This window comes from Prionailurus bengalensis, chromosome E3, assembly GCF_016509475.1.
Source record: "Prionailurus bengalensis isolate Pbe53 chromosome E3, Fcat_Pben_1.1_paternal_pri, whole genome shotgun sequence".
NCBI lineage: Eukaryota > Metazoa > Chordata > Mammalia > Carnivora > Felidae > Prionailurus > Prionailurus bengalensis.
This window is the reverse complement of record NC_057357.1, coordinates 34334096-34357521: the sequence shown is the minus strand read 5'-3', so window position 1 is coordinate 34357521 and position 23426 is coordinate 34334096. Positions and strand designations below refer to the sequence as shown.

General features: G+C 49.6%; 1 protein-coding gene across 1 annotated transcript in view; it reads right to left on the bottom strand.

Annotated features, from left to right (window-relative positions):
* USP7 (ubiquitin specific peptidase 7) overlaps nt 1-23426 on the bottom strand; it is a 65421-nt gene that overhangs the window by 9832 nt on the left and 32163 nt on the right. The window contains 13 exon segments of the mRNA XM_043560555.1: nt 628-758; nt 1034-1178; nt 2867-3023; nt 4544-4653; nt 7114-7196; nt 9827-9917; nt 10018-10098; nt 11104-11158; nt 11591-11721; nt 12646-12754; nt 14684-14772; nt 15618-15756; nt 17692-17890. Coding sequence (XP_043416490.1) covers nt 628-758; nt 1034-1178; nt 2867-3023; nt 4544-4653; nt 7114-7196; nt 9827-9917; nt 10018-10098; nt 11104-11158; nt 11591-11721; nt 12646-12754; nt 14684-14772; nt 15618-15756; nt 17692-17890 — 1520 coding nt within the window.

Genomic DNA, 23426 nt, shown 5'->3' with positions numbered 1-23426 from the left:
CAAAGTTCTTACAGTAGTATGCTAAGAACAGCTAGTCTTTTGCTCCGAAGAACCTTCTTCAGAAGACCCAAGGAGAAAAACATCAAAGTGACCGGAGGAAATCAGGTGTTTCATCAGAATCGAGACACCTCCGTTTCCACACAGCCGCTGCCCACTGACCGCGAGCACCAGCGGGAAACCCGCTTGTGTGGCAGTCTCTGGACAGCATACCGCCAGGATACGCGAGCTGGCAGCTTTTTCCTGGCAATCAACTTGCTAAAAGGAACGCCCGTTTCCTGGTATCGCAACCAAACCACCCGGAAATTCACCTCTCCGTCCAGCCCTCTTTTTTTCTGTCCCCACCACTGGCCAAGCTTCTCCATGGCCTGGAGGGCCACCTCCCACTGGGAGCTCGCCCGCCTGAGGCCTTTCCCCTCTGGCCCCGCGGTGCTTCTCATCCACCCCCTGGCCCAGTGTCGGGGGGTCTGAGTACGTCTAACATCAATCCTCAGCCTGCGCTGGAACGTATGCCCCATAGGGCCAGGGAAACTGAGCACACGTGCTCAGGCAGCAGTCCCCCCAACGAGGCCACAGCGCTCCGGAAGCGAGGCCTAGCGCGGGTCCCGCCCGGGGGGTGGAGGTGCTGACCTGCACTTGCATGTAGAGATGGGCTTCCTGCCGTTCCTTCCGCTTCTGAGCCTCGATCCTCTTCTCCTCCTGCAGTCGTTCCACCAGCTGCTGAGGGATATCGTGGTCGGTGACAGCTTGTAAAACCTCACCTGCACGACAAATGTGCCCGCGTTTACCTCTGCCCGGGTTCTAGGATCCCCTCCTGAGAACGCCCCTGTTCAGCGTCGCCATAAACGGAGCAGATCTGGTTCGGGGGAAATGACTTGGTACCGTGAGCCCGCATCAAAACCCACACGGCCCCGTCCAGCTTGCTTGCGGAGGTCGGGAGCGAGGCCGCACAGGCAGAGCGCGGAACGTGCTGGGGCAAGTGGCACAGCTCAGGGTACAGCTGTCAAGCTTCCCAGGTAACAAGCCGGCTACTCACTCAGCTTTGATTCCCTGATGTAAACCAACATGTACGCGTTCGTGCAGTGCCGCACCGACAGGTCGTCGTCGTGACCCCCGTAATTGTGCTCGATGGCCTCCTCTTTCGTACACCTGGACACCACGTCGTCGTCGAACTTACACCACTGGCAACAAGATGCAGCAGAGAGAAAGCGCTTTGAGAAGCACACAACTGGAGAGGCAGCGTTTACCTACAAGTGACGCAGGGAGGTGCCGGGCCAGGCGCCGCCTCGGGCCGCCCTCTCGGGGAAGAGGCCAGCCAGCACCCGTATTCTGGGGCCACTGTGAGTTTGTCCCTTGGCAATTCCGTCACATGCTCAAATGGCCCACTTCGAATCAGATTCCATCTCCCGACAGTACAACTCTTTGCAGATCTGAGAAAATCATACCGAGTACACCTGACTTCGTCGGTAAAACTGGAGATTTTACGGTGTGGTTACGAAATTCAATGGGACATTTGATAGGATACGTTATCGCAGCAAGAGGGGGCCTGGCTCAAGAAAAGGTCAGCAGAGTTGTATAGAGTACTTCTCTTCTGATCTCTTCATTGTGGGTCGAGGTGTTCTAAATGGCACCAAGTCTTGCAGGGAAAGGTTCGTCGTGGTCTGGGGCTGTGTGAGCACCCCCTGCCCAAGTCTCCTCACATGAGGGAGGTGGGCTCGGCCTCCGCTCTGTTCTGCACTGGCGCTACGATCCTGGACACAGACCCTGAGGACACCCTCACCCCTGGGGAACACTAAGAGACGCGACGGAGCATCACGCAGCACAGACAAGCAGGCGCGCAGAACGTGTGATTCATCCAGCCTCCCCTGCCCAAGGATTGATTTCTTTTTCTTTTCTTTTCTTCTTTCTTTCTTTCTTTCCTTTCTTTCTGTCTTTCTTTCTGTCTTTGTCTGTCTTTCTTTCTTTTTTAAATTTACATCCAAATTAGTCAGCATAGAGTGGAACGATGATTTCAGGAGTAGATTCCTGAGTGCCCCTTTCCCATTTAGCCCATCCCTCCCCCCCCCCACAACCCCTCCAGTATCCCTTAGTTTGTTCTCCATTTTTAAGAGTCTCTTCTGTTTTGTCTCCCTCCCTGTTTTGGTATTATTTTTGTTTCCCTTCCCTTATGTTTATCTGTTTTGTCTCTTAATGTTCTCATATGAGTGAAGTCATATGATATCTGTCTTTCTCAGACTAATTTCACTTAGCAAAATACGCTCCAGTTCCATCCACGTAGTTGCAAATGGCAAGAATTCATTCTTTTTGATTGCCGAGTAATACTCCATTGTATAGATATTGCCACATCTTCTTTACCCATTCATCTGTCAATGGACATTTGGGCTCTTCCCCTATTTCGGGTATTGTTGAAAGTGCTGCTATAAACATTGGGGTGCATGTGCCCCTTCGAAACAGCATCCCTGTATCCCTTAAATAAATGCCTAGTAGTGCAATTGCTGGATAGTAGGGTAGTTCTGTTTTTAATTTTTTGAGGAACCTCCGCACTGTTTTCCAGAGTGGCTGCACCAGCTTGCATTCCCACCTGCCCAAGGATTTCTTAAGTGGAGAGCAAGTGCCTCCCATTAGGTATGCAATGATAACGGTCCAATGTTCAAGGCTACTTCAGTGCATACGTCAAGTGCAAGCACTCATTCACTATCACCTTTAAGGTATCAGCCATTCATGCATGGGAACACAGATAAATCAGAGCCCAGGGTGGAATCCTGCACTATTCAGGCCATCGGGTTGGGAGAGGAAAAGGCGAAGCTGAGCGCTGGGTGAGTGCCCCACACACCATGACATCTGACTCCGCCCCCTGCCCGGCACTTACTTTGCCGTCCCCTTTGGGGTTTAGATAAACCACGTAATGTCCACCATGATTATCTCCACTGTGAACCAGGACTGCGTGAAGAATATAATTTGCAGGGTCCTTAGGATCTGTTTTTTGCAAAAATTCATCGAGTGGTAACTGTTCTGGGAATTCAAACCTATTAAAAAAACATTTTTAAAGAAATCCAGGTTTCACTGACATGTAAAATATTTCATGTGGAGACTTTATTGCTAGACGTTCTAATTTACTGGCTCGTCTTTATTTGGAAAGAGAAGTATCACTCTGACTCGGGAGGCCCTCCGAAGGACTTCTGTGGTGGCTCCTATTCATTAGGACAATTATTCACACATCAGTACAAAATGTGAAGCTAGGTATGAGAGAAGACGCGCACAACGCATGGAGACACCCAACAGATTTCTAAGCTGAGGATGTCACACAACAGCCAGTCTCAGGACAAACACACACCAGGACTTGTCTAGGATGTAGATGGCTGCAAATGTATTAATGAATGATTCCGACTGTCCTGGACCAAGACCACTGAGGACACGCTGCAGGTTTGAGAAACCTGGAGGGATCGAATCTGACAGGGGACACACGTGAGAAAGGATCCCGTACACCCTGGGATTTCGAGAGACATCTGAACTTGATTTGTTTGTAAATTACTGGATCCATAAGCATTTTAATAACAGGGTCACGATTAATTACTAGGAGGGCCTTGAGAGACAGGAAGAAGGGCAGGCAGCTCAGCGAAGACGCGGAGGAGAGCGGCGCATGGAGTCTCCAGGGGCAGCCGGCTTGGCGCCCCCAGTGCTGCCCTCAGCAATTCTGGCTGCGCTGCCACATGTTCTGAATTCCTAAAAGATGCCAGAAATCTGGGCTTTTATGTGAAATCTCAAGGTTTTGATCTGTTTTGTTTTAACGTTGGCAACTAATTCCAAAAGCAGCAACAAAAGCAAGGTGAGGACCCAACGACACCCACCACCAGGTGGGGCTTAGTCTGCGCGCTGCCGACGTGTGAGATCTGGTGGGGACGGTTTCTTTACTACACACTCCACGATCGTGGACAACGAGGAGCCGGCAAAGACCCAGCTGGTGGCAAATAATAGGACTGGGTCCACTCTCACTCCAGTTCCATGGGGGGACTGACCAACCACCCTATCCTGAGCTCAAACTAACCAGGACAAAAATAATGTATTCTAAACCAGGTAAGGGTGTGTGTACTATCATTCCTTTTTATCTGGAATTTTGAAAACACTGGCAGTAAAGCACACAAGTCCATCTACATCCTCTTCTTGAAAATTCCAACACGTTCTAGAAGTTGATACGGAGAGTACAAAATAATACAGGAACATCAAATCCCACTCCTGAGCAAACAGCTAAGCTACATCGGGTCGAACAGAAAGCAGCCCCCCCCCCACACCTCCCCAGGACGTCCGTCCGCCACAGCACAGAGGGGGGCAGGGTTCCAGTAGAGGGAGTTATGGGAGGAGCAGCCTCTGAAACTCTTAAAGGAAATTATCCCTTTAAAATTATACTTCTTGGGAAACTGAGGCACAAGGGAACTCCCAAGTACATCGGAGATGAACTGACATTATAAAAAGACAAACAAAGCATGGAGACCGACCCCCATGTCAGGTGATGATTCAATCTTAACTTTAACACCCCACAATAGATTACCTATCATTGATCTTGATATTTTGGTCCGTCTGAGGGTCATACATAAATCTCATCAGCTGCAGATGTAACACTGGTGGCAAAGTTAGGAACTTCACACCTTTCTCTGCTTCCTGAACATTGGAAAAGAAACCAAGTTTAGTTGGGCCCTACTTTATCCCTGGAACAAGGGCAACAACGGCGGCTGGCAAGACGGGGGTGGGGGGTGGGGGGTGGGGGTGGTTTACGGGATCCAAGGCTGGGTGCTTTGAAAATGTTCAGGCCCATAAGCAGAGAACAAACGGATGGTTTTCGGTGGGCAGGGGCTGGAGAATGTGACAAAATAGGTGAGGGGGATCAAGAGGCACTAGCTTCCAGTTATAAAATAAACAGGTCACAGATTCAAAGTACAACATAGTGACACTGAGAACGCTATGTGGGGACAGAGAGCCACTAGGCCTGTCGTGGTGAGCATTTCATAATGCTCAACACCAAATCTTACATGGCACACCTAAAATAAAATAGTGCATGTCAACTACATTTCAAGTAAAAAATAAAAATAGCTTAGGTCATGATCTTGTGGTTCATGAGTTCAAGCCCCACATCATCTCCTCTGATGTCAGCACAGAGCCCACTTCAGACCCTCTATCCACCGCCCCACTCCGCCTCCGCCCCATCCCCTCCACCATCCCCACTCACGAGTTCTCAAAAATAAGTATTTAAGGGGCACCTGGGTGGCTCAGTCGGTTAAGTGTCCGACTTCGGCTCAGGTCATGATCTCCCGGTTCACGGGTTCGAGCCCCGTGTTGGGTTCTGTGCTGACAGCTCAGAGCCTGGAGCCTGCTTCGGATTCTGTGTCTCCCCCTCTCTCTGCCCCTCCCCTGCTCATGCTCTCTCAATAATAAATAAACATTAAAACAATTTTTTAAATAAAATAAGATGTTCTACTTAGACCTTCACCACGTCTGCTATCAAAACTGAGACCATGCAGCAGCAGCTCATGTGCGAGGTTTATTTTGGGTTATGTTCTCTCTGAGGCCCAACCACAGGCAATAGCCAGGTGAATGGGGGCTTAATCATGCTGCCATGTTATATGCTCATTAAACATGATGGAAAATACATGGAAAAGCACAGCAAGTCATTAAATGGAGAGGCAGAAGCCTAGGATTACAATTCTGTAAGGTTCAAGGTGTCCACAGACACCTGGACAGAACAGGCAGAGGCACAGACAATCATGCGCCGGGAGGTCTAGACTAGATCAGCTTCCCTCACCCTGGACTTTCGGGACCTTCGCGTCGGAGCGCGCCCTCAGTGCTCAGTCCAACCCGCTTCTGAAGACTGTCCTCAGTACCAGCAGCTCAGTCTCTGTGCTGCGGGACTCGCCCGCTCCTGAACGAGGCCCCCCCTGCAGGCCCGACTCCGGTCTGCTCACTAAAATAAGCCTCTGGCAAACTCAGCCACCAGCAGGCCACCGGGGGTCCTGTCACAGCTCCACTTTCAATTCAGACCTTGCTTCTGGGCTATGTCCACCCGGAGGAACGGGGCTATGACAAGCCACAATGTTCTCTGATGCTGAATCAGTGTGCTTACGAGGGCAAGGTTTCTCTGGAAAGAAAAATGAAAACCTGGGAACCTCCTGCCACACAAAGGAATGGCGTGGTTTTTCTACACCTTGAAAGAATCAAAGAATTGTTCCTCCACCACGGGCCATTGTGACTGTGATTCTAAAATACTATGTACTGCTCACCCAGACCCCCAAACCCACTGTGGACAAGGCAATTCTCGTGAGCTGACTGCAGTGCCCCCTGAGCACGTCTAGCTGCGTGTCTGCAACGTGACTTTCCGATCCACAGTGCAGCATCCCTGAGTGGCCTGACCAAGCAGGAGAAGAGCAGATCCGAGGCCCACTGAAACAGGGGGCACATCAGCACCATGAATTATAAATCGGCAAGCCTGGCAAGCAGGACGGTCTGAGAAATTGGCAACTGGCTGAGCCGATGTGTCCGGGTTAGGAGTCTGCCACACAGACCCTGGATGGCTGCGTCTGCGAGGGCGCTGCTGGCCCCACCAATCGTGCCCCAGGCCGTGTCTCTCCACCTGACCAGTCACCGGTCCACAAGGCTCACTGCTCTGCCAGAAGCTTCGGGTCCCTGCGGGGCCTTGTGGAAGATAAGCAGGGACAGCCCGTGTTCACAGAACCAGGACAGAAGACGCACTCCTTATCCTCTAAGTCACGACCCTTTCAAAAACTAACTGCACCCCACACATGCACCCCAAAGTGGAGTCCGAGCGACAAAGTCCACCGCAGCCGGAGAAGCGGAGGAAGAAAAGCTCTGCGTGGGCAGCACTGAGGCCAGGAGCAGGGGGGACGGACACAGTGAGAAAACGCCGTGTGCTGGGTGACAGGCCTACCTGAGAAACGAGCTGCAACCCCCCCCCCCCAGCCCCCACCCCCACCATGTGATTGCAGCTCCCAAGATGTAATGGCTGCACTCAGAATTCAAATCCTTTGAGCTCTGGGTCTGAGCAGCTTATGAAAAGCTCCAAGTGACTGTTTGGTCCACAACTGAAGCAGCGCATCGTTCCCGCATTACCTGCAAGCCGTGCTCCCCGGCGTCGTATTTATTGTCTCCGTCTAGTTGTTCCACGGCCACGTAATCCACAAATGATTCAAATACTTCAGAGAGAGAGAGAGAGAGAGAGAGAGAGAGAGAGTCAGTCAGTCAGCCAATGGTCTCACTAAAGGCCTTCATGACGGCATGGCTGCCCCATGCGCTCAAGCTTGCCAGGGAGGACACCAGTGGTGGCCTCTAGCCCCTGCCCCGGACGGCCACCAAGCCCCCGCTGCTCCATGAAAACCCAGACCCCTGAGAACACTGACATGGTTCCTTGAGGGTGTTTGAAGCTGTAACACTTAATCAAGTGTTTTAATAGCTTTACCAAAATCAAGTCCCATTAAAGTACAAAATCTAACCCACACATAGAGCTGTAAGAAAGACCGTGTAGATAGAGCAGGAACGTGGGGTCAAGGTGAAAGGGTGCAAACTTCCAGCCGTCAGAGAAGGACTAAGGACCTAACGCAGAACACGGTGACAAGGGCTCAACATCCTGTTGTCTAACTGAAGTTTGCCAAGAGTGCAGCACCTAAATATTCTCTCATGCATGTGCGCGCGCGATGAAGAAGGGACGTGTCAAGGTGGTCACTGGGACAGAGCCCTCCTTTCACAGTATATCCGCAACGATCACAACGTACACTTTGAATATCCTAACATTTTGTCAATTTAACCAAAATAAAGCTGGGGGTGGGAGGTGTAGAATTTGCTCAGGGAGAACCAGTGGACCAGAAGCAAGAACCTAAAAACAAACCCACACAAATATGAGCAACTGGCCGCTAACAAAGGTGCAGAGCAACGCAGAAAATGTGATGGGATCACCTGAGACCCACAGGGGGAGGGTCGGTCTTGACATCCTACCACATGCAAAACACCACTGTGTGGGGATTGTAGACAAACAGAAAAGATAAAACAGTAACAGATCAGAGACGACCTTATGACTTCAGGACAGATGTTCTTAGGACACAAAAAGCAAAGAAAAAATCCGGTGATTTCACTAAAATTCTGCAATTCCATTAAACACGTGGCACACTTAGAAGAGTGAAAATAGGTGAGCCCCACAGAGGGAGCAGCTCAGCAACACAGCCGGGCCAGTGCCCAGAGCACTGAGAATGGCTCCTGCCCGGCTCCCTGCCCCTGTCATGGCTCCCTCGGGAAGGAGAGGCACCAGGCACACTCTCCTGGGCTGGACAAGGACCCCGGGACTATCCGTCCAAAAGAGGTTTCAGGCCCGGGAAAACAGGCGGTACGGGACCATGATGGGTAAGAGCAGTTCAACTGTCCCAGCTCACTGTGTGGGAGAGAAACCCAAACAGGGCCCACAGCAGCTGCCATCTGCAGCGCAGAGTGCCCAAGAAGAAAGCGGCAGCTCTCCCAGAGCCCCCAGGGAGGGCTGACCAGCAAGCAGGGTGAAGACTTATCTGGGGGCAGGGAAAGAACCACCCAGAGGCCGGGGGTACAGTCCCCAGAGCACACGCAAGCCTGGGAACAGTCTGTGCTCCCTCCAGCCACAGTGAAAAGCCTCCTTGTACACGGAGCTCCGGGCACGGCCTCAGGTGGGGGCCCATGTAGCGCTAACCACAAACTGCTGTGCTCCCACCGGACAGGGCGTAAAAACAAGCCTCCAAAGAATCACATGGTGTCCAAGCAACTCCAACAGGTCCCAGAACAAAGGTGAAGAACGTCCATACCCGAACAAGGTAAAAATCACAATGGCAGGCATCCACTAAGAGGACCAGACATGCAAGGAAGCTGGAAAACAGCCCCTGATGAAGAGCAAAGTGAATCAACAAAAACCAACCCAGAGATCACAGGTGACAAAACTGGCAATCAAGGACATCAACTATTATTAACTCCATCCCAGATGTTCAAGAAGACATCCAAATTGCCAGTAAGCAGCCGGAAAGGTGACCATCTCGCTGACCTTTGGGGAAATGCATACAGACAGCGAGAGTGCCACACTCTCACCAAAATGTCCAGACTGCTGACCGGTGGTCCCGCTGTGGATGCGGAGCGATGGCCACTGTCACACATGGCTGGGGAACAGAGATCAACAGACTGCTCTGGGAGCCTCGCTGGCCTCACCCACCGAATGTATATGCGTACCCTTGGAGCCTACAATTCCGCTCACCGTGAACGCAGAAGGATGCGTGCCGGAGACAGGCACAGCAACGGGAAAGGAACCTTATGTCCGAGCACCACACTCCGAAAACGCAAACATCTACCAAGGAAAGAGTGGTTCCCAAAAACCTGCAGCATCCTCCTCACGCGGAGTAGCGTAAAGCAACGAAAACCATCAAGTTACCACCGCTCCTCGCGATATGCACGATGCACAGATGTGGCGCTGGGCAAAAGGAGAGAAGCAGGGGCTGTGTAGCCTGTATGATCCCATCTCTATAAATACTTAAAACAGGCAAAAATAACGGGGGGGGGGGGGGTGTTAAAAGGCCAAACAGCGGTTCTCCTTTAAGACGAGGAGGTCGTGGCCGGGAAGAACCAACGTGTGGGCGGCAGGCGTCGTGATGTGTGACCCGTGTGGGGCCGCGAGCCTGCGTTCACTTGGGAAGCTGTTCGCTCATCACTCGGGCGGGGGTCTCTGTCTGCACTAGATTTCAATGAAAATCACTGGGGTCAATGAAGCATGAAACCAAAACAGAAATGAGCGGAAGGCCAAGGTTATGTACACGGAACTTACTGTTTTTCTTTCCTTTTATACTTAGCTGGATATCATAATAATCTTCTCTCCTATCGGATCGATAGTCTACTTCTTTACACTGGATATAGGACTACAAATAAGGAAAATAAGAGGGCTTAAGTGTTAATTGTCGCTATTGTAGCGTTCTTAAATCATCTTAAAATCATTCTCTAAAGCTGGTAGCCACATACCACCATTTTGCCTCTGAACAATTTAGGTATGGTGCCTTCCACACACGTGCCCTTCATCTTGTTTTCCACATTATCAAGCAGCTGGAAGAGAAAGTTTGGGCTTTAAGAAAATGTGATGCTTCATTAACAGACAGTAATTCGAAACTTGACTAGGAAATTTCAATGGTCAAAGAAGTTCTAGACTATGAATATTATGACCTCCAGCATGCAATTATGAAAACATACAAAATCTTCGTCCTCGGTTGGGTATTTACAAAAATATCTACATGCAACAGTTGAGATTAACCTCTATACAGCCTTTGGAATGAATTAGTAATCTGTAGTGCCTTTAGAAGCATTTTTTATATTCATTTTACCTCTGTGGAAAAGCATGTAAATTGAGCACTAAACTTAACTCGTATTGGTCCACACCAAGAGATAAATGAGGTTGAGCCTGTCAACAGGATTGACTGGTTTGTCCATGGATATTTAATGAACTGGATTCAATCCAGCTAGTGCTGCAAAACAGAAAACACACCTTGCCCAGCCAATCACCTTGAATAGCCGTTTCATGTTGTGTATGTGTGTGACTTTGTGTGTGTCTGTGCGTCTTTGGTCACGACTGGAAGGACGGGAATTTGCTAGTGACTAAAGATGGTTTGGGGGAGAATCACCCGCACAGAGAGCTGCCTCTGTTAGAACTTCTGTGCAAAAGACGAGTCTGGGCGCTACGGAGTAACAGGAGTCCCTAGTCTACGGCGAAACAGGGCGGCCAGGACAGCTATGTCAGCCAATCTGTGGTTTCTCCGACTGGTAACTGGGGCAGATGTACCAACGGCAGATTTAAACCACACTACCTACCGCTACCGAAATTCAAGTTTCCCCTCACGCTGCCCTCTCCAAGAACAATTTTGTTCTCATTCTCTCTGGCTCGTCAACTAGACAGACGCTGCCTTTCCTTCCTGGCCTGGCTCTGTCCTGAACAGAGATGGGCGCACCTGAGTTGCACTGGCGCGAGGCAGGTCTGAGGTTTTACTTGCTACCACGTCCGACAGTGCTTTACAGCAGTCAATGTTAAGTAGTGTGCGGTTACGGCGGAGAACTTACCACTCGACACAGCTCCTGAACGTCGTGCTGCATGAAGCTATCTAAAGTTTCCCACCTTGGAAAGAGAAAAGGGATGTTTGTATTTATTTACAGTTCCAGACTTCAAGTAAGAGTAAACTAAGCAACTCAGACTTGAAAAGCGAGCTGTAGGACAGGCCACTATTCGTCAATCCATCTTCTGAGGGAATTATCTTTAGGGGTCCCCAATTTAAAGACCACTGAATTCTATCAGGGCACCAACATCTTCACAGCTCTGTCCTGTTCTGAACGTCCTGCGGTGCATAAGAGGACGTCGTTAAGTGGTGAATTATTTCTCAGGCCAAATTCCAAACCACAGCCTTTTATTACGGAAAGGACAAACCAAATCCAGTGATCGAAACACCCAGGCGCACTGAAATGCCTACACTGCGCTCTGGATTCTCCTACTACGCGCTCACCCATCCTTGCAGAAGGAAGGAGAAGGCGAAGAAGGCGATACGATACATACCCGAAGGACTTCGTTAGCTTTTTTGTTCCTACAGGCTTATCGCTGTGCTGTAATTCGTAGAACACTCTTTGTAATGCTAAGGGGACGCTTTTGGATGAATCATCACCCTCTGTTGGCATCATGTACACAGCCTAAAATAATTGATTAAGAAATAAAAATGGAATTTTATGTGAAAGTATCATTTCCAATATCACAACGGCTAAGGTAGTTGGTAGGGCTTCTAACTATCCCTCCAAAATAGCTCAGGAAACTTTTTTAAAAGATCCTCAAAGTCTTTAGAGGCAACATAAAAACCATGAGAAAGCAAAAAAGAATTTAAAAATTTACCTACAACTCGCCATCCAAAGAGAACCACTTGTATTTCATACCTCTTGGAACAACACTTTTTAGCTTCACATCGCTTGTGAACGAACAAAAGGTGTCACGAAACCTAAGTGCCACTGGGATGATCCACACCCCCACCCCCACCCCCGACTATACCGTTCTGTCGTGGTCACTACAGTGCCAACGTAACCGGAAAAGCCAGCAGAGCAGACCAGCCAGTGCCTGCCCCCGCCCCCAACCCGGAGTCCGTGTGGCCTGCACCCTCGCATGGCCTTCCGAAAGGACTGACGACTAGCTAACCTGTCCCAGACTCAGGGGGTGTCTGCGGTCTTTACTATTAGCGCTCTCAGGAAAATGACCTTTACCTGTATGTGAAATTAGACTTCACAGCCGGTGGCTTTGCAATTCAATTTTAACATAAAAAAACTTTTCAGATGTTGCTGCTAATGCCTTTCATATTTAAAAAAAAAAAATTTTTTTTTTAGTATCTTTAGCCCAACAAAATTAGGTTAGCCAGCAAACTTTTGATCATCCAAGTTAGTTTCACGAGTGTCCAAACACGGAGGAATAAAGATATGCATAAGCATCCCAGAGGGGCCCCCGTCCGGAGACAGCACTGTGGTGGTACCGGGAGAGACACGGCAAAGTCCGCCGACAGGACTCTGCTTGTCCCTTAAAACTTGAGAAGAGGGTGGGCGGGAGGTTGAGGGAGAGAAATACCATCCATTTACCTTTCGTAGTTGATTTGTGAAAAATAAAGTCTGCAGCAGGCTGTTCATGTAACAAGTCGCTCCCTGATTCTTTAAACCGACATAGCCCGTGTGCTTCTTTGAATCCCACCTACAAGACCAGTTCGAGGTTGAGGGAAAACCGCACAGGACACTGCCTCGCTTCCGCAAGTGCGTGTGGAGCGTGTGGCCGCCACACTGCTGTGCACCACCGCCTGTCTCCCGCCATCCTGACGTGGGAGCGACTGCCACGCACTCCTCACCGCCAGGCCCCTGCCTGGGCACCAGGGCCCAGAGTGCTGGGCACAATCACGGGCTCAGTTCACCCAGGTGCACGAACCGGGCACTGGAGAAGCAGCTTAATGCCGCGGACAGCAGCGCTGTCCTCGTCTACCGAGATCGCCGCTCACACGTACTGGCTGGATTCTATCAGACTGGCTCCCGGTGTGGCTCTCCTGCATTCGTATTAAGTCACGTGTGGAGTCAGCAAGAAATGCCAATGGCTGAAACCCCTCTTTTCTGCAGACTCATACACACGAGCGAAGCCAGGCATGTGTACCAGGGCAAGCTGAGCTCAGACTTCTGAACTAGCTCTCTCTCTTTAACCTGCTAGGCTGGTGGTCTTCTCTGAGCAGAATGGGTAGGTCTTCTCAGAGCTGGCGGTCCCCACTGCACGCCCTTCCCCCAGCCCATAGTGACAGGAAGCTCGAGGGAATACCAGTCAAACCACCCCCGGGCCCATCCCCATCTGCATATAACGTGAAGACAAGAATGAACATTTTTGCCACTGAGCTGTGGCCAACACTAGACCAGGTGTCAGGGTCAACAGTAAGTGCTGATTCCAGGGCTTAGTCCGTGACCTTTCTGACACACTTGGGTATACCACACGGCCCTGGTTATAGTATGTGCGTATCTGTGGATCATTTTAAAAATTGGCAAGAAAATGCAAGAATCCTAAATTATAAATGGTTATTTTAAAATCTATAATCACAAAGATTTAGGTGATAATGCCTGAATAGGTTGTGGTAAGTAACACTAAGCCAAGAAATCAGTTTTGATTGGTAAGGGTGAAAAACCCAGTCCACTTTTTTAGTCAAGAAAAGTAGATCATAAACATAGGGAAAAGGTTTTTTAAATGGGGGGGGGGGGGGGAACAAACGCAAAAGACTGAGTTTTCTTGTTTTTTGCCTCCATCCCTGCTACAACTCAAGCCCTGAAAAGGCTGCTCAAGAAAAGCTGGATCCCTCCTGTACTTGCCCTGGCCATGTGAGCCAGGACCTGGGCTAAGTAACAGCTCCTCCCTGGCTGCCCCACAGTCCCTGCTGGATTCCACCCAGGCCAACCACACCCTCACGCCAGAGCAGGGCCCCATGAAGACACACACTTCTTCCCAGACTGTGCTTTCCAGCCTACCCCATCCCCAGCCCTGAAAAGTCAGCAGGTCCCCATGGCCCAGCGTACCCACCTCAACTCCCACCCCTTCCAGATGCGCCACCCAACCCCACACTTCGCTGCCGGTGCCTTCACTCCTGATGTTCTTCCTGCCCCAACCCCTTAACCTCCTTAACATGTAGCCCAACCCCATGCTTTCTGCAAGGCCAAGCACGGCTTTGTGCACACAGACCTCCCACCCCTGGGGTTCGATCTCATCTCCTCCTCCGAGCTCAGCTACACCTCCCTCACCTTCCCGCCCGCCACCCCTCCACCATCATACCTGCCACTTCCAGAACTGGTAGGAACTGCCCCCTCCCCGCCACAACGGCCCCACCAGTCTGTGTATTCCTTGGGGACAGAAAACCATGGCTAACTGGCCGACGAGAATTACACTCCTAGTGCACAGTAGTGTCTGGCATACAGAAAATGCTCAATACATGTGTCAAGTGAAGGGGTCAATGTGAAGCTGGGTAAGGTGTGTGCGCCTAGGGGCAAGCACAGGGAGGGTGCTTATCGGTTAAATATATGCACTGTTAATGTGCTAATGTTTCTTTCACTACAGCACAAAAGGCATTTCTTAAGAGCGCCCAATTAAAGAAAAACTTACGCAACTCCATGGGGAGCATCCGCCTGTACAAAGACTTCAAAAGTAACTTTGTCATCATCTATAAATCCTTTCTCAGGATCAGTCACTTCCTATAAAAAATAAGAATATCCAACTTGCATAAGAACACACGGACGTGTGCTACATTCCAAAGAGACAATTACCCTCACACCCTCTGCATGTTAGAGGAAAAGACTGCTTTTTCAAACACCCAAATCGTGCTTCTGGTTTTGCAGTGTTTTGACTGGTTTTAAATAGTGTCCTCTGAACAAAACCAGCAAAAGCATGGTTCCTCTTAGAGGCATCTGGGAAGTCCCGGGGAGCCCCTCGCCAGGGCACAGGCTGGAAGGAACGCACACCTGCTCACAGGGGCAGGGCCTGGAGAGCCCAGCAGGATGCCCCCTTAAAAACCTGCCCTGGTTTCCACTTCTGCAAAAAGCAGCCAAGGGACACCTGGCTGACTCAGTCGGTTAAGCGTCCAACTTCAGCTCAGGTCACGATCTCAAGGTTTGTGAGTTCGAGCCCCACAGAGGGCTCTGTGCTGACAGTTTAGAGCTCGGAGCCTGCTTCGGATTTTGCGTCTCCTTCGCTCTTTCTCCCCGTCCCTTGCTCGCGCACTCTTTCTCTCTCTCAAACTAGGTGGGGAACTGATGAGGGTACATGAGACCAGGCCTGGCTCAGGGAAGCGCCCCCTTTTAAAGGAGATTCGGCCTGTTGGGAAAGCTAGGAACTACCTTACGGATGTCCGACAAAGAGCTGAGACTCAAGCCCTGTCTGCTGGCTGCTTCAAAACCTCAGCTTGCAAACTGGAGAGATCACATTTTCACAGACACCTGTTCACCTGATAGAGCAAACATTCTCACTGCGAACAGAAGGATCTGCAGAATGAGGAAGGAACGCTGCTCAGGTCAGTCAGTGTAATGGCGCGGTTACTTACGCTCCAGGCCATGAAATTGGAGAAGCCCCAGTCATTCTCTTTGTGGAAGAACAAGTGGCTGATGCGTCGACTGAAGGACTTCTCGTCGTCTCTGTAATTTATTATCTTCAGCACAGCTTGTGCATGGCAAGACCACGACCTGGTCAAAGAGAACCTAAGCCTCAGGTGACCCACTTAACTGACGTTTACACATTGTTTCAAAACAGAGCATGTGAAAATTCCCACATTTTTTTCCCGTCCTTTTATTTGGGGAGGTGGAGTGGGGGGACACATTTACCTTTAATGAAGAAAGAAGCTAAAAGGGGTCGAGGAAACCCCTCCCCCCCCCCAGTGTGGACTGTACTGATTTGACCCATGGGTTATTTTTGTTTTGTTCTGTTTTTTAAGTAGGCATTGAGCTCAACGCAGAGCTCAATACAGAGCCCAACGCAGGGCTTGAACTCATGACCCTGAGATCAAGACCTGAGCTGAGATCAAGAGTCGGACGTTTACTGACTGAGCCACCCAGGTGCCCCGAGCCATGGTTTTATTTTAATTTTTACAAGTTTTTTTTTAGGTCAGTTTTTTTTTTAATTGGTATCAATAAAATACAGTTTCTGAACTTTAGATACTGGCCTTTAGAGTCTGTAAGAGACTAGCTTCTGGTCAGACAGTGGTTCTGGTATCTGGGTTGGGTGTTGGGTGAAAACACAAGAGCTCCCCTCCAGGAGCCCCCGGGAGCTCTGAGCAGGGGCGCCTAGTCACAGCCACAGCCCAACTGTCCGGGCTGCAGTCAGGCTGGGGGCGGGTCACAACAGAGCCTCTGGATCTGTGCATAAAAACCGAACGGACGCAGCCCTTTAAAGGGCCACTGGGGGCTCGGAGCCACAGCAGAGCCACACACAGCAGAGTTTCCAGAGAGCTCTGAAGTGACGGCAGTGCAGGCCCAGTATGGGCACTCCTGTCTGCCCAGGCTGCCTGCTCCAGGGATGGACGGCTCACCGCATTCCCAAACTACTGTCAGGCACAAATTGTCTGTTAGGCTAAAATGTAGCCTCAATACTCACCGGAAATCAGATCAGAATGTGAACACAGGAAGGAAAATTTTAACCTATATACAGGCCCTGGCTGCAGCACAGAATTGGCCTGGCACTTCTTAAACATCCACGTAAAAAAGAAAAATGTAACGGACTGTGTTCCCTGGAGCTTGGACAGAGTAGCCAAGGCCAGTGCCCCTGTGGCCCTCTGGGGACCAGCTTTCAGTGAGAGGTCTAAAGGGCCACAATCTGGGGGTGGCAGGAAGCCTGGACAGACGTGGGCCAAGGAAGCAGCCTTCTCACAGATTCCTCGATATGGGAGGAGAAGGACACAGTGACAAAGTGATCTGGGACCCTTTCAAACAATGTCAACTAAGCTTCTGATATACGCTGACCGGTGACAGTTTTTAATTAAGGGAAGAATCAAGCTATTGAGGATCTATCAATAGGTAGAAAACGTGAAGCCTCTGATCTTTGTTTTCATCTGAATAAAGGGACCATAAACACTTTTCCTAATTTGAAGACATTTTACTACATATTTCTTTTTAAGAATTGTAAGAACAAAACAGTTTCTCTAAAATAAGCTGGGGAGGCCCACGTGGTAAAACCCTCAAAGGATGTTTTAATCCAAACTCTCAGAATAACACACAGGAGCTGGTTAACACAACAATGCTGAGGCCTCAAGACCTGAGGAATGTTCCTTAGCTACAGTCTTCCCCTCAGGCACTTACTGGTAGAATAATTAAACCTGGTAATCCAGTAGTCAGCTAGTCCAGATGGACCCTGATTCCGTGTTCCCTGGGTGGGCAGATTCTAATACCTGAACCTCAGTGTCTTGTTTGCAAGAAAAACATACACCTTTTCTAGCTTGGAGAGAATACCTACCATTGAGTTTTAAAGAGAGAAATGTAGTTCATCTAATGTAAAATCAGAGGACTATGTAGAGGCAGCAAGGAAAGGCAAAAGTTTTAAACTCAAAGAGGCCGATCAGACTGAGCCTCCAATCACGGAGCATAACTATTTGTGGGTTCGTAATGGCATCATTTAAACTGTCTTACGTGGAATCAGATTCAGCATTGCACTGGAGAAAGAATCCTACGCTTTTTTGGTGTGGTCTGTCTGGATAAAAGCGTGGCATCACCATAATCTTCCACGGCAGATTTCGCACAAAACACGGAGGGCTAAGGACCGACTCACTCAGTCTGCTGAAGCGCTCGACAGTGAACTGAAAGGTTGCCTCGGAGCGCCAACTCGTGTCTGCAAGAAAAGGCCGTGTCAGTCACAGGGCTCGGGCGTCGTGAGACCACACCTGACAGCCGACAACCGTGGGACCCGCGCGGGACAACCAACCACGTCGGGGAGCCGTCCGCACAACTGCGACCTAACCGCTAGAGCCTAACTCTTGGGAAAATGAGAGCAAGGCACCTAGAAGAGGGAGGGGACACGCCACCTGTGTGTGGATGAAATCCAAATCCCAGAGGGCTACCGACACACCCCTGCCTGCCCTCCTAGATTCCAGAGCTGGGCCTGTAAGAACGTCTACTCTACCCTCGAGCCCCGAAATTGCCAAGTCCTCCCTGGTGAGTGGACAGGCTCTGCAGAGAAGGCCCGGGGCGGCCGTGGGACAGCTGCTCAAGGTCAGGGCGCGCGGAGGAAAAGCCGAGGGCGGACTCAGGCTGAGTCAAGTCTGGAGAAAGGAAGGGGAGGGGGCATTGCACCCGCAGGCTCCCCAGGCCCCGAGGGGGCAGGACAGTCATTCCCGCTGTTCTAGAGACAACACAGCTGAGAAGTTAGCCCCAAACAAACGTTAACATCATCAGTTCACAGTTTCTGTGAAATACCAGCCTGGACTCCCTAGGGGGAATAATTTATAGAGAAAGAAACCGGTATTCTTCTCAACACGAATGGTAAAAATTGTTCAATTTACTCAACAAGACGTGAAGGCCATGTACAGAACTAAGGTTTCCTCCAATAGAAAGCAATATATTGGTAGAGTGCCTCTTAGCAGACTTTCAGTTACAAGTCACACTTTAGAATTCCACCCTTTGCCCATGGCGACTGTTCATTTACAAGTGACTCAGGCTCACAGGACATCTGCGGCCCCCCGCCCCCAACTGCTGTCTATATGGTGCTTCTCAAACTCTTGGGGAGTGGCAGCCTCCCAAGGCTGCCCCGCCACCCTTACTGACCGGCACTTTTACGAGACATCAGAAAGCTGCCACAGCAAGGTCAAGTTGCCATACAAGCTTCTAAACGCTTTCTCTCGCTTTCGGTGCCTATCTGGTTGGAGACGGGGTACAGTTCACAGACTGGCAGGGGAACGAGGGCCACGATGTGAAAAGCCACCACTGGCGTATGCAAGAATCAAAGGTGCGTGGAAGGCTTTTTCTGGTGTGGCAGCGGGGGCTATTTTGCCATCCTTGCCCCCCAGGCTCCTGACGCACAAGAGGAGACTCTCGGGCTCGGGGAAGGGCATGTTCGGAAGAACAACATGCCGCCTTCCTTCACCCTTCTGTCTCCTAACTTCTAAGACAACCAAACGCTCAGGACAGAGACTTCTCAGGGTACAGAGACTGCTTGCGTTTGTGACTGTCTGAATTTGTTCCTAAGAAAACATGTCCATCAATCCTCATGAGAGGGTAGTATTCTTTACCAAAGAAATAAGAACCAAGAGGAAATGCGACAGTTAGCACTAACACCTTCTTTTCACACTCTTCATCCCCAATTGTTCTGCTACACACAACCCTGCTCAGCAGACCGCAGAGGCTCTCTGGGAGGAAGAGCGGCTGAACAGGGGGGTGTCCGTCTGAGAGATGCAGTATTTACTCCAGCTTCTTGAGGTGGCAGATATGACCCTAATCCCTCTGAGGGACCAAAGTATCAAAAAGCCAAGAAATGTGTTCTAATGTCTAGGAATGGTGCAGGAAAGACGTGGGCCACTATTTCAAAGACACAAATCACACGTGCGCAGCACTTAAATCCTGCAAGGTAGGCAAGGGCAGGGGTTCTAGAAGTCCACTTCACAGATGAGGAAAACTGAGGCTCGCTGAGATTACGTGGTTTTATCTTATCTGAGGTGTTTTACAAAATGACCACAGTGGGTTTCAGTACCCATGATCTGTGCACCCTGAACAGTGACCTTGCCTCTGGTTTGTAAAATGCCATATTCTGAAGTTTAACATACCCCTCGCAAGGCAGAGAACAATAAAACTGGGCTCTTTGTGGAGACCAAAGAACTGCAATCAACCAAATAAAAGTCACCAGAGGGCACACACTCATGGGACCTAAAGAGCTCAACTTCACAAAGTCCTGCCTCTCTTGTAACTCACTCACTTGTTTTCAGAAACAATTCAACCCATTGTAGGATTAGATTTTTATACAGACAAAATGGAAATGTATCATAAATGCTTTCTCCATCCCAAACTTCAGCCCAAATTCGAAGTTGATCTTAAATACGCCACAGAACCAACCAGAACTCTGCAAGGCACTGAGACTGCAAGATGGCAAGCCCTTCCTTCAGAGGCAGAAGGAGCAGCCAGGAGCCAGTGCCTGCAGCCATCCTGCCTCACAGAGCTCAGCTCACACGTGCATTTATACACTCCATGTGAGATTCCGCCTCGCATTCAAGGCATATCCTTAGGACAGACTTGGTTCTGAAATATGCTAGGAGACTTCTTGAGAATAAAAATGTTGCCCTGTGGTTCCCAACTCTTCATAACCAATTGAATTGATTGAAAAACTACATTATATACCAAAAGATAAGGGCGGGGGGGTGGGGTCTACAAAAAAGTACAGCAGACTTGAAACCCATCTCTGGCAGAAAGGCCTGGCCTGATGACAGTCCCATGAGGAATTAAAGGAGACCTAAATGTCTTCACCCGAGAAGACAGGTGAAAAGTACTCAAAAGTCCTATTTTCGCAACTTCCCCGTGTCTATAATCACTTCACGATTAAAAACATGTTTACATGGGGCGCCTGGGTGGCTCAGTCGGTTGAGCGACCGACTTTGGCTCAGGTCATGATCTCGCAGTCCGTGAGTTCGAGCCCCGTGTCGGACTCCGTGAGGACAGCTAGGAGCCTGGAGCCTGCTTCTGATTCTGTGTCTCCCTCCCTCTATGCCCCTCTCCCGCTCATGCTCTGTCTCTGTCTCAGAAATAAACATAAAAAAAAAAAAAAATTAAAAACATGTTTACGGCAGTGCACTTGGGAATCTGGAGGGTGCCCTGCATCCTGTGGAATTAGTTTTTGTCCAGGGACTTTGTAACCCGCCTCAATGCCGCTGTCAGCGCATTAATGCTGTGCATCTCCGTTTACTGTCAAGGACAGGACGACAAAGCTCCCGCTCCCTGCTGTCATCACACCTCCTCAGCCCGAAAACCTGGGGAGCCATCACCTCCACTCGTGCCTCCCACAGCAGCACTGGCTGTCATCGAAGCGGCCACCACGCCCATTTGTACCCCAACCTTATCTTCACAGGACAGAGGCCTGGGGTACAACTGCATGAAAAAGGTAGAGGAAGATACAGGACTTTGTTCTGTTTTGTTTAAATCAGAAGGCTGGCCTACGGAGTCCCCAAATGGCGCCCTTGCGGTAAACTTATCAGACCTCAATTTTTCATTTTTTGCCAAGTCCCAGTTAATACCCAGAAATTACTTTTGTTTCACGGGTACCAACAATCTCTATTTGCAGAGGCTATATTTGTTCTAAAGCTTCTTGCGGTCATCTATGGAAAAAACTAAGCAAGAAACTAAAATCAAAGTAGAATAGGTAGGTGTAACCAGAAAATGATTCTAATTCTTGTCCAAGTTCCACATTAACATGATTTTTTTTTTAAGATTTTATTTGGGCGGGGCGGGGGGGGGGGAGGAAAAAAAAGATTTTATTTTTGAAGTAATCTCTACAGCCAACATGGGGCTCAAACTCACAACCCTGAGATCAAGTGTCGAACATTTTGCTAAGCCAGCCAGGTGCCCCTAACAGGATTTTTAAATGCTCTTTGTCTCAAGCAAACACCTGTCCATCTGTGCTGTCAGCCACTGAACTTTTATGTAGGAAACCCCCCCTCTGCCCAGTAGATCACTCTAATCCAGCGTTTCCCAGATTGTGTGCCCCACTTTACGATGTTAGAAGGAGATTCTGGAAAGGGGGTTCTAAAGTTCAGTCTTGGGGAATCATTAGCAAATCTTCTGGAGAAAGATGTTAGGGTGCTGACGGTCCGGAGGTCCTCTGCAATGCAGACCCTTGCTTGGCCCAGCGCCCCTGAAAGTTCCTGGACTCAGCCCCTCTCACCACATGCTAACGTCCTGCAGAAGAGGGTTTCAAAGCACTTATCACGACTGGGAAAATGCTGCCTTAAACTAATTCTACTCCTAGAACCAGAACCATCTCCCTCCCACTCTTTACCATTAAAAAGATACAATCTTTTCACTCTCTTAGCCTGGACCTTTCAAAACACACCTCAAATCCCCAATTGGGAAGGCCGTGCAACTGAAGACCACACTCTGCTTTCTCCTGTAATGTTCCCAAGTGGTAACGCACCACAGGAATATTTCTACTTTTAGGTTCTATGGTTTGGCACCATTATTTACTACCACTAATTTAGTAGTAAAATTTGCCTCAAAAGGAAAGGGGTTTTATGTACGTTGTGGAGACCGAGGCAATCCGGCAACCTGGACTTCCGGAGACATCTAGCAATGCAGAGCTGTTTCTAGTTGTCGGGGCTACGGGGAGTGAGGATTATGGGTGGGATGGCACTGGCATCCTATCACACAGAGGACTGCCCCGCAACAAAGAATGATCGGCCCAAAAAGGCAACAGCGCCACCAAGGTTGAGAACCTGCCCTTCATCTACATCTGCACCTCCTCCCAAGCCCTCCCCAAAAACACTCGCAGAAATATTCATTTGGAATTGCTCTGTGGAACTAGACAGGGAGCTCGCTGCCTGAGGTGGGCCAGTAACCGCTCTGCAAGTGACTGGAACCCACCTCTAACTCACACCTGGCACATCTGGCCTGGTCACACCTTCCCAACTGCGCTCACAGAAGCACTTTTGGCATCTCAGGTGTCTGAAATTAAACCAAGAGCCCAGCAACCAAAGAGACCACACCCACACCGTTGCCCTTGATCTACGGTGGAAAGCGCACTCCACAGGTAACAAAGCAGCGGGGTTCAGACCACGCCTCTTTACCTTCCTCAGATATTGCCTCAGCCAGCTGCCAGGGGGTAAACCGCACTGTGAGAGAACTCTCAACTACGGCTGCAGTTTCTCATGGAGGCTGAACTTTTGGCAGGAGGTCTGAACAGCAGTCCTTCTGGTGGTGCAGCCCGTGACTGACGGTTTCTTTCAACTGCCCCGTTACTCCCCTGGGAAGGACACAACCCTCATGAGGATTGATGGACATGCTTTTGACAGAACATGGTTTCATATTACACTGCAAGATTCCAGGGACTGCATAAAGTGATTACTGGCTGCTACCGTCTCATGATTTTGACCTTGCAAATAAAAGTATAGGTCACATATCTGACAAATTATAAAGAAGAAATAGCCTCGAAAGAAATGGATTTCCTGGGCACAAAATGTCCATGCATACACATATGCAAACGCTTTTTGCATAGAGGATATAGACCAAAAGTTAGTGTGGGAGAATGAAGCCCAAAGCTCGATTCTGATTTTCACACCTACTGGGAGTAGGGAGGGATTTTCGGCTACAGACAACTGATATACACACTACAGTAAGAATGCAATGGAAAGCCAAGTTCCAATGGCTAGAAGTATCTTGCTGCAAACAAAAAG